Source organism: Amphiprion ocellaris, chromosome 9, assembly GCF_022539595.1.
Source record: "Amphiprion ocellaris isolate individual 3 ecotype Okinawa chromosome 9, ASM2253959v1, whole genome shotgun sequence".
NCBI lineage: Eukaryota > Metazoa > Chordata > Actinopteri > Pomacentridae > Amphiprion > Amphiprion ocellaris.
In genome coordinates this window covers 20,802,168-20,817,455 of record NC_072774.1, presented here as the reverse complement: position 1 = coordinate 20,817,455, position 15,288 = coordinate 20,802,168, and the positions used below count along the sequence as shown (strand labels likewise).

General features: G+C 38.7%; 3 protein-coding genes across 5 annotated transcripts; 2 read left to right on the top strand and 1 right to left on the bottom strand.

The window, feature by feature from the left end:
• Window positions 1-848: 848 nt before the first annotated feature.
• Window positions 849-6,130, top strand: themis2 (thymocyte selection associated family member 2). Its single transcript, XM_023262438.3, has 6 exons — window positions 849-986; window positions 1,421-1,561; window positions 1,647-2,072; window positions 2,654-3,885; window positions 4,119-4,236; window positions 4,795-6,130. The coding sequence occupies exons 1-6, from the start codon at window positions 884-886 to the stop codon at window positions 4,905-4,907; spliced, it is 2,133 nt and encodes a 710-aa protein (XP_023118206.2). The 5' UTR covers window positions 849-883; the 3' UTR covers window positions 4,908-6,130.
• Window positions 6,131-6,255: 125 nt separating this feature from the next.
• Window positions 6,256-12,194, bottom strand: rpa2 (replication protein A2). 2 transcript variants are annotated; one of them, XM_023262434.3, is made up of 10 exons: window positions 12,054-12,194; window positions 11,857-11,966; window positions 10,277-10,371; window positions 9,901-10,002; window positions 8,898-9,011; window positions 8,294-8,368; window positions 7,871-7,987; window positions 7,491-7,631; window positions 7,029-7,123; window positions 6,256-6,753 (listed from the first exon to the last, which is right to left on the bottom strand). In XM_023262434.3, exons 2-10 carry the CDS (start codon window positions 11,912-11,914, stop codon window positions 6,666-6,668), a joined length of 885 nt encoding a protein of 294 aa, XP_023118202.1. In that variant the 5' UTR covers window positions 11,915-11,966; window positions 12,054-12,194; the 3' UTR covers window positions 6,256-6,665. The 2 variants fall into 2 exon arrangements, with proteins under 2 accessions (XP_023118202.1, XP_023118203.1); XM_023262435.3 differs by lacking the exons at window positions 11,857-11,966; window positions 12,054-12,194 and adding an exon at window positions 10,587-10,744.
• Window positions 11,682-15,211, top strand: smpdl3b (sphingomyelin phosphodiesterase acid like 3B). 2 transcript variants are annotated; one of them, XM_055013655.1, is made up of 8 exons: window positions 11,682-11,973; window positions 12,085-12,298; window positions 12,531-12,628; window positions 12,749-12,892; window positions 13,016-13,185; window positions 13,528-13,708; window positions 13,908-14,041; window positions 14,231-14,534. In XM_055013655.1, exons 1-8 carry the CDS (start codon window positions 11,913-11,915, stop codon window positions 14,384-14,386), a joined length of 1,158 nt encoding a protein of 385 aa, XP_054869630.1. In that variant the 5' UTR covers window positions 11,682-11,912; the 3' UTR covers window positions 14,387-14,534. The 2 variants fall into 2 exon arrangements, with proteins under 2 accessions (XP_054869630.1, XP_023118201.1); XM_023262433.3 differs by having other exon boundaries at window positions 11,685-11,973; window positions 14,188-15,211.
• Window positions 15,212-15,288: the final 77 nt, after the last annotated feature.

The following is a 15,288-nucleotide window of genomic DNA, read 5'->3' as shown; positions in this document are numbered from 1 at the left end:
TGTGGGTGGGTGTAGATGATCTTTGTGGCTGTTTATGGTTAATTCAGTAAGTGTGGGTTTTGTCAGATGCTGCATTGCCATGTCACAGAGGTGGGAAGATGCTTAAGTTTTGTCTCTCTTTGCAGAAGAAGGAAGTGCGGGTGCTGTCTTTTCCTACTATGAGTATAAGGTTGTTAAACTAGACAGAGTTTCCAGTGTGAAGGATGTGTCATAGATGGAGAAAGTCACTAGGAGTAGGATTTATTGATAGAATACTGGTATCTTACTAAAAATGAAATTAATAAAGAACTCCAGAATCCTATTTCCTGGCTCATCTGGATAAAACATGTTTGTCTGAATCAAGTAACAACCATTATTTGCGTGGTTTGGTATTACTCCTTTGAAACCCACTGGCTCTGGGTAATCTGGCCACACAATTAGATATGATACAAAGCATTTGAGCATGAGCACACCAACAAGTGGATCTACTTGACATATAGACACACAAGTTGATTTTGCCTTTTTGATGGTAGGGGAGCACTTAGAATTTTACACAGAAATATTTATAGCTGCCAATATCTCTGTCACACACACAGAATGTACACACACTGCCATAAATAAGGTATAAAACTCAACTTACAGTGTTGTCTATTTTATTTTGGTGATAGCTTACTAAATGGGGAAAACAAACATCAAAAACACACCTTTTCTTTCATACCCTCTCATTAAAACTAAGCTGTATCACTTGGTTATTGTCTGTGAATGCAAAAGTTCTGCAAATGGCTGCTGTAACTTCCTCATTTACGTTTGTGGTTTTGAGCTGAGAAAGCAGACCTCTTTTGTGCTGCGCTTGTCATTTGCTGCCTGCCTTCATGTTTGATTGCAGCACGCCGAGACATCAGCGATGGCAGGCACAACTGCTTTGCCACTTCAAGAATTTATTGGATCTTTGAACAATACCTGTCTGCCCAAAATTCTACAAGTTTGCTCCGGAGTGTATTTCCAAGGTAGGCCTTTTTTAAAATTAGTTTTATTCAGTACGAAATCCAGATGTGAGGTCAGTGAGTGTAAATGTGTAGATGAGGACAAAGCTGAAGCAATTATAGATTTGAAGAGATATTGTTATAATTGTGTGGATTTCAATATTGTATCTTTTGCATATATATCTATATATATATCTATAAATATATAGATATAGATATATCTATCTATCTATCTATCTATCTATCTATCTATCTATCTATCTATCTATATCTATCTAAATATATATATCTTGGAATTCCTTCCTTTCTGAGCACTAAATGAGACATTGTCATAGTTGAAAAATCTACATTGTTTACAGCTGATAAAAATCATATTAGAGTGTGTAAGATTATGTCTCAGTTAAGTAAAAATTGCCAAAGGTTTATCCTCTTTCTTTATTTCTCACTTTGTATGTCAGGTTCTATATATGAAATTTCTGGAAGCGAAGTGTGCTTTTCTACTGGGGATCTAATTAAGGTCATCAACATTGAGCTCGTATCAGTTTGCTGTGAAGACATCAGCGACAGTGTGAAGTTTGAGCTGCCTATCAACCACACAGGTTTGTCTGAGATATTTACAACATTCTCATGAGAACAGCTAAATTTGTTTTGCGGTTGCTCGCTGACAGTTGACATGTTTCTCAGGCTTGTTCAAGGTGGTTCCAGAAGAGATGCCTTACAGCACTGTAGAGGAGATGATGAGACTGAGGCCTGTCGACCTACAATCCTGCCTTCCCTTCACTTTCACCAGCCGCTCCAAAATGACCTTTGGCAGCTTTACATTGGGGGCTGAGAGAGCTTTGACTGTGATCTGCATTGAGAGGCATGAGGGTGAAGAGGATCGAGTGCGCTGCCATGTTCGAGGACAACAAGGAGCCTCTGCTGAAGTGTGCATCCCTCTTTCTTCCCGAGGGGAGTTTTATGAGTGTGAGAGCGAGGAGTGTTTTACTCTGCAGGAGATCATGTCCTCACCTGCTCTGCGTAGTCGGAGATTTCGCTTTATGAACACCACCAAATCTGACCGACGTTTTCTCCTCAGTCCAGTGTACCAGGTCCATGCAATCATGAACTGTAAGAATTTTTTTTCACTATTTATTACTATTTTTTAAAAATGATAATTAAACTTGTTTACACATTTTTATCTGTTAATCAGAATTTGCTCATAGATATTTTAAAAATAACTTCTACAGTAATTTATGAGTACATAACAGTGGAATGTAACTTTTACATTTCCTCAAAAATTACATTTTCATATGATTTTGAGGAACTTGCACTTGGTGGGTTCCATTTCCTGATATTTATGCTTCAGTAGGTTTTATATATTCATTTATTAAAATGTCAAAATCCTTGATGAGTTCATTAAATATGATACATTAATAAATATTCAACTAACAGTACATAAATTAAAATGAGTGCCACTCACAATGAGAATTTTTCTGCAAGATGAGTAGTTTTACTTGTGAAACTTCAAGTTCATTTTGCTGTTCGTATTTTAGAAATTTGAAGGGAGAATAGACTGTATTTATGTCATATCAGTACTTTTACTTAAATTCAAGGTTCTAGACATGCTTGATTAATTACAACATCATTTCATTTAATTTCAGTCAGCACCTTTGCTACATTTTCTAACAGTTTATCTCATCTTTCTACAGTGAGAAAGAACGTGCTGAAGTTCCCGTCCAGCTTAGAGGTGGATGTGGTTGATGTCACTGATGTGTGTAAAGACGTAAATTTCGTGACTCCACTCAGTCTGACAGAAGTCCTTTCTCAGCCAGACAAATCGTTTCCTGTAGTAGTCGAGGTATTAGAAGGCCCAGAGACCCGCTCTCTGTTCAAGTGCAGCTGGCTGCCAGAACTCAACAAGAACGAGCGCCTGGTTTTGCACAAGAAAGGAACTTCAGCCATGGTTGTGTTATCCAGTCTGAAGAGCCGGAAGGTGCAGCAGTACTTTCTGGTATCTCAGCAATATGGTGGAAGATTTCGGAGACGGCCGAGAGAATTTAATTCGGTGTATGAGCTGTATGCTGCTTCAATCCAGATCCCAGGTCTGAAGGTCAGTGTCACAAGGAACTGTGAGGAAGTGGAGGAGGAGGGCCTGCCTGCCCTCAGCGTGGGGGATCAGCTGGAGATTGGGCGCTGCGATAGAGTGGAGTTGCCTTGTGAAAGCACCACGGGACTGAAGCAGTCCGTTGAGGCTCTTGTGTGTCACCGTCTTCAAGAACCTACCGATGGGGATGATGATGATGATGATGATGATGATGACGAAGAGGAAGTCAAACAGGAGGATGACAAAGAGGAGATTTTTCTTCCTCTCTACATGCAGGGTCACTTTGTGGAAGTACTCAGTGATAACAAGAAATACAGACTCAAGGACTTGGGTAAGGATTGTAGTTTGCCACTGGATGTTAAAGTGGTGAGCCGTGATACAGAACTCGAGACGGATCCGCTGGTCGGGTTTGCATGTCTTAGGATTGAGGGGGCCATGTTGGAGCCCACCATCCAGGCAAGCTTTGCACACAGGCCAGACTGCTGTTTTGAGATCCCAACCCAGTGGGTCTCTATGTCTGTGTCGTTTACTAAGGACCCTCTGCCATGGCCCGAGGGTCAATACCCTAAGTGCCGAGTGGATAGGGTTACTGAGGTGACAGACACGTTCTTCTATGAATTTCGCAAACAGGATAACTCGGATGTGGCTCCTCCCCCTCGACCACCGAAGCCAAGTCTGTCATTTTCAAAAGCTTCCAAAAAGGCATCATCAAAGTCCTCGAAGAAAGCAGCAAAGGCGCAACAATCCAAACAACAACCATGCAAAAGTGTTCCAACCAAACAGTTCAGTGACTTGACTTTAAATACCAAAAGAAGGCCCCCAGCTCCACCGCCTCCAGTAAGTATACCTCCAAATACTTGAATAACACTCACAAGAGTTAATTAAAATGTGCGAAGGTTTAACTGTAACAAGTTTCTGTTGTAATTTTCTGTAAACTCCACCACAGAGTAATTATAGTCTTTTTCTGACACCATGACTGTCTTAAAAAGAAAACGGATGTTTCCATTTTTTTTCCAAATGCAATCACGCTTGTACTAAACAAATATTTTTCACTTCCTCTTTTTGTGTAGACTTGCTTAGATGATGAACCTCCGCCAGTCACACCCCGAAAGCAGTCAGCAAGTGAAATGAGACCATGCAAGGCTTTGCCGAACACTTACATAAGACTGGAAGAGGCAAAGAAAAAAGGTGAAGCTCTTTTTGCTCTTATTACAATTAAAGGGCAATTCTATTGTTATTCTACTGCATATTGTCACATCTTCTAGCTATCATTTCCTTTCTGGTCTGTGGAAAAGGTCAAATACCTTCTTTAAACAAAGGCACACTGTATTTGGTAACAAAAGGTACTAAAGCATGGGGCAGTAGTGGTTCTTTTGGGGACTAAATTTAGTTATACACATTTTCTGAAGCTATGGCACCAGTGTGTAGGAATGATTCAAAATGAAGAAACGTATCGCCCATTTATTCAAGTGTTTTTACTATTTTTGAACAAAAAAAAGAAGCCTACCAGAGAAAATTCCACATTCTGGTCTCTCAGAACTAGCTCTTAAGATGGAAATCAAACAGTTTAATAGTAATTCTGAATGGCTGCACTTTAAGGTGGATTTGAAATTTGGGCTTTGATTTAGATTGGTGAGACATAATATCATTTAAAAAAAGAATAGAACATGGCAAGAACTTGAGCGCATAGAGGAAAATAAAAATACTGCAAATCTAAAATATTTTGTACGCTTCTTTCTCCCTTAGTGCCCCTGGGTGACCTCGAAGCAGATGTGGACAGTGACCATGACTATGAAACTGTGGACGACACTTTCTCAGTTATAGTGAAGAAAGCACAAGAGAATGTCATGTTCTACTAAAATATACATATCATGCTGATGTTGTGAAATATGCCATGCCAAAAATGAATAATTCAGTTTTTAGGTGCTTGGGAATGAAATCCCAAATGTTGTGTTCAAACTCATGCGATGTCATGCTCAGTGTATTTGTTTTAACCCCTTTAGTTTAATATGAAATTATTCAACTATCTTCCTTACAGTTTGCTGGTAAATCAGTGTGATATGAATTTGTTCCATAATAGCACGTCTGGCCACAGATGCTGAGACAGCATCCTCCAGTCTCTTTAACTCTCCTTTTATTGTCATGTGGTTAGCAAAATTTCTTCTCATCATTTTATTGTTCCACCCAAAATACTTCACCCTTATTTAAGTTTCTAAGCTTCTGTATCTATGCAACCATTAGTCTACCACATGCAAACTTTGATGGAACAAATACTACCTTTGCAATTCAAACACTTTTTGTACAGACTGTTAGGAAAGTGTTGATTTAACCGTTTGGTACTTTGCCAAGCAATGATTGTAGTTTTGTATACAATATCATATTTATATTGTGCAATACTATGCAGTAAATGCTGTATATAGTCAACATTCAATATACAGTCTTATTACATATAGCTTCACATGCTGTAGGCAGCAATGGAATGTATATGTCAACCTCACATTGACATATACATTGTGTAATAATGCGAACTCTTAACAGAAAGGACTCAATCCCGTCCTTGAGAAGCGACAGTCCAAACCACAAAACAGCATGAATGCAGCAGCAGTAGCAGAAACTCTCCCCCTTCAGCCACATCAAACTAATCACCAGCAAGTAGTGCTCACACTTTCTTAAAAAAAAAAAAAAAACTCAGTTAAAGAACTTAATAGTGTACTTCAAAATGGCAATAAAAGGCAAACTATTGTTTACCACCTCCAATGTTTTGAAGGTTGAAAACTATCAATTGTGTGTGGATTGATTTGTCACTTTAACCTTGTACAAAATATATCATCATAAAATATGACATCTAAATGCACCCAGACTTGTTGGGTTTATTCAAACTGTCAATGTTTTTTTTTTTTTTTCCAACAGTGTGACTCTTTGACACCTTATAGATGTTCACGTGTGTGTTGGCTGACCTGCAAAGTGCAAAACTCAGTTTGTGGTTACGCTAAGATAAAGGTGTCAATGCAGATGTAACTTATGGCTGTATTTAAGTCTTAATAAACTTGCAAATATTACTAGAATTGTGGGTGATTTTTCATTAAACTAAATATGTAAAAGTAAAGGGGTTTTTATAATTTCTAATCCTGCTGTACAGAAAATATTTGAATATAGTTTTTTTCTGAAGAAACTGTTCTTTTTAATTTAAAAAAATTCAAGGTAAACTAGTATTTTGTATAACATTTTAATTTGTAAGTACGTAACAAACACAAAATAAACTGAGTACTTGTTTTCCAAATCTTATTACAAAATGCTTTACAGGGGGGAGGGGTACACACAGACACATAGTAATAAATGCCACCAACGGCTTCATCGACACTGATGTGATCTGCAAAATAGCAAAAGCAACCTCAGGAATACAGGATGTGCACCACCTAACCTAAACCAAGTGTTGTTTGACGAACATCACCCACAGTATCTTAACAGACAAGGACGTACAGGATTTCACTCAGTTCTGTGCCATTAAAGAGGTCAGAGAGGCTTCTACTTTGTTGATAGCTTTGAGCTGAAAAACCCCATACTAAAGTGTTCTGTCTCGTTAAATTCAAGAAGAATTTGGAAGGAGGAGCAGTTGTCTAATCATCGTTGTCTGTTGATTTGTAGTGGTCTTCGTCGATGGTGGAAAAGATGTGGCCTTCGTTGCTTAGGAATTCCACTGCTTGCCTGTTAGAGCACAAAGAGAAACATAAATATTGCAGTACATTATGTAAAAGAAATGTTTGAAAAAACCAAAAAAACTCATAGCTTTCATCTGTGCAAAACAAAAGTATTAAATACTTCAGTGTCAAAGAGTCATTCATCATATCATTGATTTAATGTTATCCTTTGTAGCTTTGGAAGGTTTTCTGCAGACCAACTGTACTGCTCTAGTTCACTACAACACCGCAAATTATATTTATTATTTATCTCTTAAAACCTTAAAGCAGAACTTCTCTTACTTGATGACAGCCAGACTTATGCCACTGAGCCTCTGCTTTAGATCCTGAATGCTGATACCCTGCGGTTCAGGGCAGCTCCGAATCAAACACAGCACCTAATTTGATAAAACGTAAGACACATTACACAACCACTCAGTTAAACTGCGAAAAGAAGAATCTTGACAATTTAGCAGCTTCTCTTTGTGAAACTACTAGTTGCTTTTCTGAGAAAGCCATTAATGCAAATGGTATTTACAGGATGGAGACAGGAAGTACGAGATAATATATTCAGTGTGAAAACAGCTTTTAATCTGACAAATAACTGAAAATTTCTTTCTAATCAACGCTCTTCTCCATATTAAATTGTAATTAGGAAACAACAGCATTTGGTCGTGGACCATGGCTCTTCACAGATCCTTGAGTACGGAGTTTCAGGGATTTATGAAAGATTTTTTGTGACTGCTTTCTCACTCATTCACTTACTTGATTCTGATTTGGGCTTAACCCATTGTTAGCCATGTCGTTACCACCGGCATAGCTCCCTCCCATCCCTACTGAGCTACCCATGGTTGGCCGTGACATGGGTGGGACGCTGCTGCTGGTCATTCCTCCACCTGCACCCGACTGAAAGAGAAACAAAGCGTGACTTGTGTTGACAAATTTTCACAGTAACGTCATACAGGACATCCTCACACATAAATACGCAGAATTGTGACAGCAGCAAATTAGACAACATTCTTTGTGGGAAAACGGCAGAGAAAAATGTATTGATTTCAGACTAGTAACCATAGGAACTGACCCCAACTTCCTCATTCTCATGTTTCAGCTAACAGTAAACGATGTGTATACTTAAGATTTCTTACTGTGGTCTGAGGTTTGCTGAGCGCCATGTGTGCTTGGACAACCTCCAGCATATGCGAGGTGATTTCATTCATGTCCTCCAGGGGCCTGACACTGAATGCCACAACAGATCTGTGGTTCTGAGATGAGAAGACAAACACACACCTTCAAATTCCAGAGCAACTACAGGGAGGAAATGACTCTGGGAAACATATACACACAAGGTAAAATAAACCACACGTGTTCTAGAAAACAAAACTACTTTGGCCAGTATACCACACCAAAAACACAGATAATTTTAAACATGTGCACAATGTTTTCTTGTGTAAAAACTCTCCCAATACAACTGTTCATGACACAAGGGTATATCTGTTTTCATATGGCCTTGCAAGGGATCTTAAAACCAAGTTCCACTTTGTTAAAGGGTTTAAGGATACTACACTCACCTGAAAGGAGCGTAGATTGCCAGAGACTTTGACGTATGTTCCTGGGGGCAACACAGTATTGTCCACACTGGGGTCCTAGACAAATAAAAAACAGATGATTACTAGGGTGCTTGAGTTCAGTAAGTTCCCATACCAAAGACTAATAGTCTCTAAACAAGAAATCATGAACAAGGTTTCAAATTTTCAATGGACGTAACTGGAACTAATTAATAATGATAGCAAAAAGTGGGATTTTTACTCACCACTTGGCACGTTCTTTGAATCTTGATCCTCCAATTTTAATTCATGCTGGTATAATTATTTACTCTAATAATTTGGTGTCATTGAATATTTATACACCTGTTGTTTCTATAGTTGTGTTAACGACTGCTTGTGAACCAAAACTCTTAACTATACAATTGAATTCCAGAAGTGAGATTCATTGTTGATCAAATATGATGCTTATTAATGATCGATTTCATACAATAGAATGATGGCAACATTGTAGCCGTCACCGTGAAGGGTTTTACTTATTGCATATTTAGATTTTACTGCTAAATGGCTCATGGTTCATCACTCACAAAAGACTGAGCTCAAGTGCAACAGCAGAATAGTGATAACTTGCCTCTGTGTCTACCCACTGCTTCACATCCATGGGCGCACCCGTCATGTCATCCACCTTGTACTGGATGTTGGTCATGGATTTGTCTGTGCTTCTGATGATACCCACAATAGTGACCTACAACACAAATCATGAACTGTTATTAAACAACACAGTCAGGAAAGGTTAATGACTGCATACCTTATATAGGAATGTAACAACATTCGTCATTGTATTATCACTTGAGTTTATAAATGTGACATAAAACAAATGTTAATCCCAAAAATTTGAATGTTTACTGCTAGTGTTCAAAAGTAGAAGCAGGAAACTGAATCCTCTCTTGGACACAGCAAGATATGAGTCAACTATTTCCTCCTCACAGAGGGTAAAAATTCAGTGACTAGTCATAGAAAGCATGTATCTACATTTGAACCACAAAATTAAGTAGATTTCCAGCATATAGTTTGTATCAAAGACCATACTAAAACAAAATAACACTATCTTTTACAGATTAAATAAATGGTTGATTAATGAATCAACTGAATTACACAGGACTGAACTGACAACTAGGAATGCAAGTTATGGTTACTTTCATGTCAGTTATTTTCACAGTTGTTTTCTTCTTTAGCATATCAAGGCCAAAGATCATTTACTCAAACTGCTTGCTTTAAATTTAGAACTTCACTGAACTTCAAAATATCTGCATCTTCCTTTTCCTCTCAACTGACTCATTGATTAATCGGCTCATTTCAGCTCTACCAGAAACAGTTCTGATGGTGATCAATCATTACTCATTTTTCAAAACAAATACCACACATTCACTGATTATAGACCCAGAATGGTAATATGAAGCCATCACTGGATTTCTACAATGAATAGATTTTAGTTTTAGACTATCGGTGCAATCAATTTCAAGACAATAACTATTTTGACATTTTTGTCATGTCGACTTCAGAAGTCAGAGAAGTTAAATTACTTCTAACTGCATGCTATGCCATCAGGCAGTCCCTGCTTTGATTCATCTTACCTGGGTAACTTCCACTTCTCCTACTCTGAAGGCCTCATCAGCCTGAGAAGCAGACATTAGCTGGGACACTGTGCAGGGGACTATTTGTGAGGCACGAGTTCTCTGCAAAAATACACACACACACACACACACAATGATTGACTAGTGTGTCTCAACATTTACTTTTCAGTCAGTACATGTTTGTATTTGTACACAAAGATTGTGTACAAATGTGTAAGGAGGAACAAGGGAATACAGTTATGATAGGTTAAAGAAACCATTAAAAAGATAAAATTGTTCCTTAAGTTATCTTGTTGTTTTTGTCCTATTCGAGGCACAAATATTGTTTTACGTCTGTTTCAAGCTGTTAGGTTGTAGTGCAAGATGCAGTACTGACCCCTTTCTTCTCTCCTCCCTGGGATAATGCAGGCGATGCAAAGCCTCCTGGAGACTGAGTGTAACCCCCGGCCATACCTGACTCACTGTACCCTCCTGAAAGAGCAAAACGACAGAGACAGCTGATATAAGCAACCATTTATTCGGCATGCTTCCCATTCATTCTGCACACGACTTTACTCACTAACATTAGCATCAACCACTGAATAACAAAGAAGCAACACAGTAGTCAAGCTAACGTTAGCCACAAGACAACGTCAACAAGCCACCTGGCCGCCTTATAATCACATTAATGTGGACATTAAACTCACCCTGATTCCACATGTTGGCCACTTAGATATAACTTTACGAAACGGAACTAAAATCTATTGTAAAATGTGACTAACACTGCCAAGCTGGATCTGTAGCCGCACACACTTCTACTGCGTTCTTCCTAGTGTGGTCCCGCGCGTCAAACTTCATGTATAGCGCATGCGCATAGCTGAAGTCCCGCCAAACCGACAGTCGCGCGGAATTCAGGGATTTTTTTAGCCCTTAGTTTTGCTTGTCAGACTATAGTTCCTACTTCGGCGCCAAGATGGCTAGTGCAAAAATATGGGCTATGGTTTTAACCCAAACTTCAGCGTTTGTTAACCGTAGCCTTGGTTGGTGTTGCTCAGCGGAGCGGTAGACAGTCAGGAAGAAAAATCTACCTGACAGTCCAAGCGCGGGGTGGAATAACTAAATTGTTCTGTGGTCGAATGTGCAGCCGGAAATACGCAGCTCTCGAAGGATACAGGTTGTTTTTATTTACAAATTACATTTCTTGATTATTCAAACATTTGAACGCATAACTGTGTTTAGAAAACAACACAGGCGTAATATATTCAAATTTGAACAATTATCCAATTCTTTTACTTTTAGAACATTTCTGAAGGTAAAATATCACCTCACTGTCAAAAAAATAGACAATATATGTTTTTTATAATTCCAATGAAACATCAGTTAATAGTAAATTAATTCTAACGTCTCGCTCTGACAAATACGAGTATCACCCAAGAAGGCATACGCATCTCAACACAGCTGCTTTAAAAACAAATAATAATAATTAAAAAATGTTTTGGAGCAAGAATGAAAACATTAACAAGTCGATTGAAATAAGAAAACCCCACATATTTGTGCTGTGAATGCATCTACATTCATTGTGTACAGTACATCAACTTCATACATGTAATTAAAACCACATGTAAAAGCGGCTCCACTGAATTTATCTTCACCCTCCATAAAAATAGATGAGGCTCAATGAACTTATGTCACTACTAGGAATAGAGTCTGATATAGACTATCGTCATGCTTTTTATGGCACTTTGAAGTGAAGCCTAATAATAGCAAAACTGCGCATTGATGCTTTTTTATCATTGGTGAGCTGTTGGCCATATTAGTCTACCGTTTTTTTTGTTTGTTTTTTTACTTTACTGGTATCACTAAAGGTAAATAAATACAAAGCAAGCCTGAGAACTTGCTTTACAATGGACCACCCTCCAGCTACAAACGCGTCATGAATAGCGCTATCTTATCTTGCGTTGTCCTTTATAGCCTTACCTTTAAAACCGCGGCTTGACTTCTGCGGTTTGTTGGCTTTCTTGAAAGACTTCAACATGTCTACAGTCGGGTTGGTCTTATCCTGTCTGGTCCTAAAAGAGGCTCTTGCACTGTCAGGTAAGCAGCAATAATATCATACCCATACCGCATTATAACGTTTCTTGGAGATTTCTTTGCATGGTGCAGCCACAACTTACTGCGCGCAATTACGCGTCGTCTTCTATCCAGGGAACTTCTGGCATATCACGGATTTGCATTGGGACCCAACATACGAATTGAGCAACAATCCCGAGCTGGTGTGCGCATCCAGCGGGACACGACCTGCAGTTGGTGCTGGTCAGTTTGGAGACTATGTGTGTGACTCGCCGTGGCACCTTATCAACTCCTCTGTGTATGCGATGAAAAAGATCCTACCAGACCCGGACTTCATCGTGTGGACAGGGTATGTATCCTGACAGGAACATTTATTCGTGAATATGGCTGGCCAGTGTCATACTCATATGTTGTCAACCTTCACAGTTATGTGTTTATGTAGTTTACGAGATATAATGCACTGCTGGGGAACAGCAGGTAGGTCCACTACTGCAGGTAGTTGATCCTTTGTAAGTGTTCCGAAGAAATTTTCATTTCCCCCTACTATGCATTTATTCCGACAATCTGTTTTACTTCTCAAGAGATGACACACCACATGTACCCAATGAGGATCTGGGAGAGGAGGCTGTGCTCAATATTATCCACAACCTCACAGACATTATACAAGAGGTCTTTCCAAGTAAGTGTGAAATCTCTGTATAATAACAGGAGAAAACATCCCACATCAAAATTAACCACTGTGTTTTATTATTTATAACTCTAACCAATGATTAAAGTTTTGTATTATTGCCTTCCTTAGAGACTAAAGTGTACTCTGCCCTGGGTAACCATGATTACCATCCTAAGAGTCAGCTCCCTGCAGCCCAAAATTATATCTATGACCAAACAGCAAAAATGTGGCAGGACTGGTTGGATCCACAGTCCCAAGGGACGTTTGCAAAAGGTGAACAGACAAACATATTCACAACTGCTTCCCAAAGGATCAGTACATAAGCTTTTAGTACATGGGATAAAAAACAAATTACACATTTGAAAACACACTTTCTGAAATGTTCCTCTTGCACAGGTGGATTTTACACAGAAAAGCTACTGAATCGAACGGGTTTCAGGATGCTGGTCCTGAACACTAATCTCTACTATGACCAGAACAAGCTGACCCAGAACATGGCCGACCCTGCTGGCCAGTTTAGCTGGGCAGATCAGGTCCTAACGGAGGCCGCCAACAACAAAGAGAAGGCAAGGCATCTTTGTCCATGCACTGCAAAAGGATTCGAATTCAACCTAATATCGAGGGCATCCTATTGGATGTTGGGGACTTTCACAAACAACTAACCAATTTTCCTTTAATTTGCTTCTATGCTTCCAATAAAATATGATATTCAGAATGAATACCTCTTTTTGATGATTTTTTAGTAGAGTAAAATGGAAGGATAGCTTTTGAGAATATCTACTGAGAAAGCTGTTAACCTGCATAACTAAATCTTGCTCTAGCTCAGATAAACGCCAGCTCTGCAAAAACCTAACTAAATTTAGCAATAGTTGAACTATTTTTCCTAACTATATTGGTCTGTCTACTAGGTTTACATTATTGGCCACGTTCCCCCAGGTTTCTTCGAGAAGAAAAGAAGTAAGCCATGGTTCACACCAAAGTTCAACAAGCAATACTTGGACTTAATTGACAAGCATCATTCTGTCATTGCTGGGCAGTTCTTTGGCCATCACCATACTGATAGTTTCCGCATGTTCTACAACACCGAGGGTAGGTCACTGTTGGAGTAGCAATATTTGTTTTACCTTGTTTTGAACCAGTCATCTATTGAATTATTATTTTCACTTGGTCATCACTTAATAGTGTGGTTTCTCTTTTATCCAGTGTCTTGATGGTAACATGAACATGTGCTATACATAAACTGGTAAAACTGGAGTAATCAATAGTGATGGCTCTTTTGTTTCCACAGGCTCTCCCATTAGTACGATGTTCCTCAGTCCAGGTGTCACACCATGGGAAACAACACTTCCTGGAGTTGTAAATGGAGCCAACAACCCTGGAATTCGCGTCTTTGAATATGACACACAAACACTCCTGGTCAAAGTAAGTCATTGCAAGTTTGCATAATTTTCTAAGTGGCAATATAAAACTTGCATTATATGTGTTTTAAAAGAAACCGCCAGAAAAGACTTCTAATGCTTTTATTATTCTGTTTTCTGCTTTTGAACTACATGTCTAAACACTGTCAGGATGTGGTGACCTATTATCTAAACCTCACTCATGCTAACGCAGCCACAGGGCGCTGGGAGAAAGAGTACCGCCTCACAGAGAGTTTCAGGGTACCAGATGCCTCTCCAGCCTCCATGCACCAGGTACTGGAGCGCATGGCTAATGATCGCTGCTACCTACAGAAGTACTATGAATTCAATTCTGTCAACTATGACCTGACAGAGTGTGACAGTGATTGCCGCATTGACCACGTGTGTGCAGCAAGAGAGGTGGACTTTGACAGGTATGAAGACTGTTTGGCAAAAGAAGGAGCAGCATCCATTTATGGCGGGCTGTTGCCAGTCCTCTCTGTGGCTGTAAGTCTCATCTTGACCAGACAGTAATCATCATCAGTATCATCTATTCTCGACATATTTAAAGATGTAAAATAGTCTCCTTTTAATTTTAATTTATTCAAACTTTGAACATATACCACTCTGCAGAGTGCAGCTTAAACTTTAAAGAGAATTAAGACTGACAAAAACTCTTTTTTAAGTAAAAGGAGGGCTCTGAAGCATCAGAGCATTGTTGAATAGAGAAGCGATAATAATGAGCAGTATTGTGACAATGTAGACATTTGTTTTAAATGATAGTATTTCACAGTTAGCATCACATATTTTGTTGTCATGTTTTAAATTATGTAACAATAATAGACAAACTGAGTCATGTACTGGATGTAATTAAATAGTGATAAACAACCTTTGGCTTCAGGAATCTTTAGTGTGGCCTCTTGACCTTGGTTTATTGGTACTGTTTGAATACTTGACTTCAATTGAAAAACTACACAGTATTCTTGACCTTCAAGACGCCAAAGTGCCATAAACTGGGAGCTTCTGCATTAAATCAAGATTTCTGTGGAATGTTTTTCATCTGAAACTGTCAAAATCTACTGGAGCTATTTCAGAAATCCAGAAATTAGTTCTGGTCTGTTGAGTGAATATTTTAACTGAAAGATATCATTGTTATCAGTATCTGTTTAACAATAAATATGTTGCTAAATATTAACTGAATTTACGTTGTGTCCATGTAAGATCAAAACAACCTGTTATATCTGTTAACATAACAGATAAATTTGTATTATC

Coding starts and splice junctions, on each gene's coding strand:
- rpa2 (XM_023262434.3), bottom strand. CDS start 11,914: ATGTTGAAGTCTTTCAAGAAAGCCAACAAACCGCAGAAGTCAAGCCGC. Junction 10,372..11,856: donor GTCAAGCCGCGGTTTTAAAG/GTAAGGCTATAA, acceptor TTGCTCTTTCAG/GAGGGTACAGTGAGTCAGGT. Junction 7,632..7,870: donor TCAGCAAACCTCAGACCACA/GTAAGAAATCTT, acceptor TTTCTCTTTCAG/TCGGGTGCAGGTGGAGGAAT.
- themis2 (XM_023262438.3), top strand. CDS start 884: ATGGCAGGCACAACTGCTTTGCCACTTCAAGAATTTATTGGATCTTTG. Junction 2,073..2,653: donor GGTCCATGCAATCATGAACT/GTAAGAATTTTT, acceptor ATCTTTCTACAG/TGAGAAAGAACGTGCTGAAG. Junction 3,886..4,118: donor CCCCAGCTCCACCGCCTCCA/GTAAGTATACCT, acceptor CTTTTTGTGTAG/ACTTGCTTAGATGATGAACC.
- smpdl3b (XM_023262433.3), top strand. CDS start 11,913: ATGTCTACAGTCGGGTTGGTCTTATCCTGTCTGGTCCTAAAAGAGGCT. Junction 13,186..13,527: donor CCGCCAACAACAAAGAGAAG/GCAAGGCATCTT, acceptor TCTGTCTACTAG/GTTTACATTATTGGCCACGT. Junction 14,042..14,187: donor CACAAACACTCCTGGTCAAA/GTAAGTCATTGC, acceptor AAACACTGTCAG/GATGTGGTGACCTATTATCT.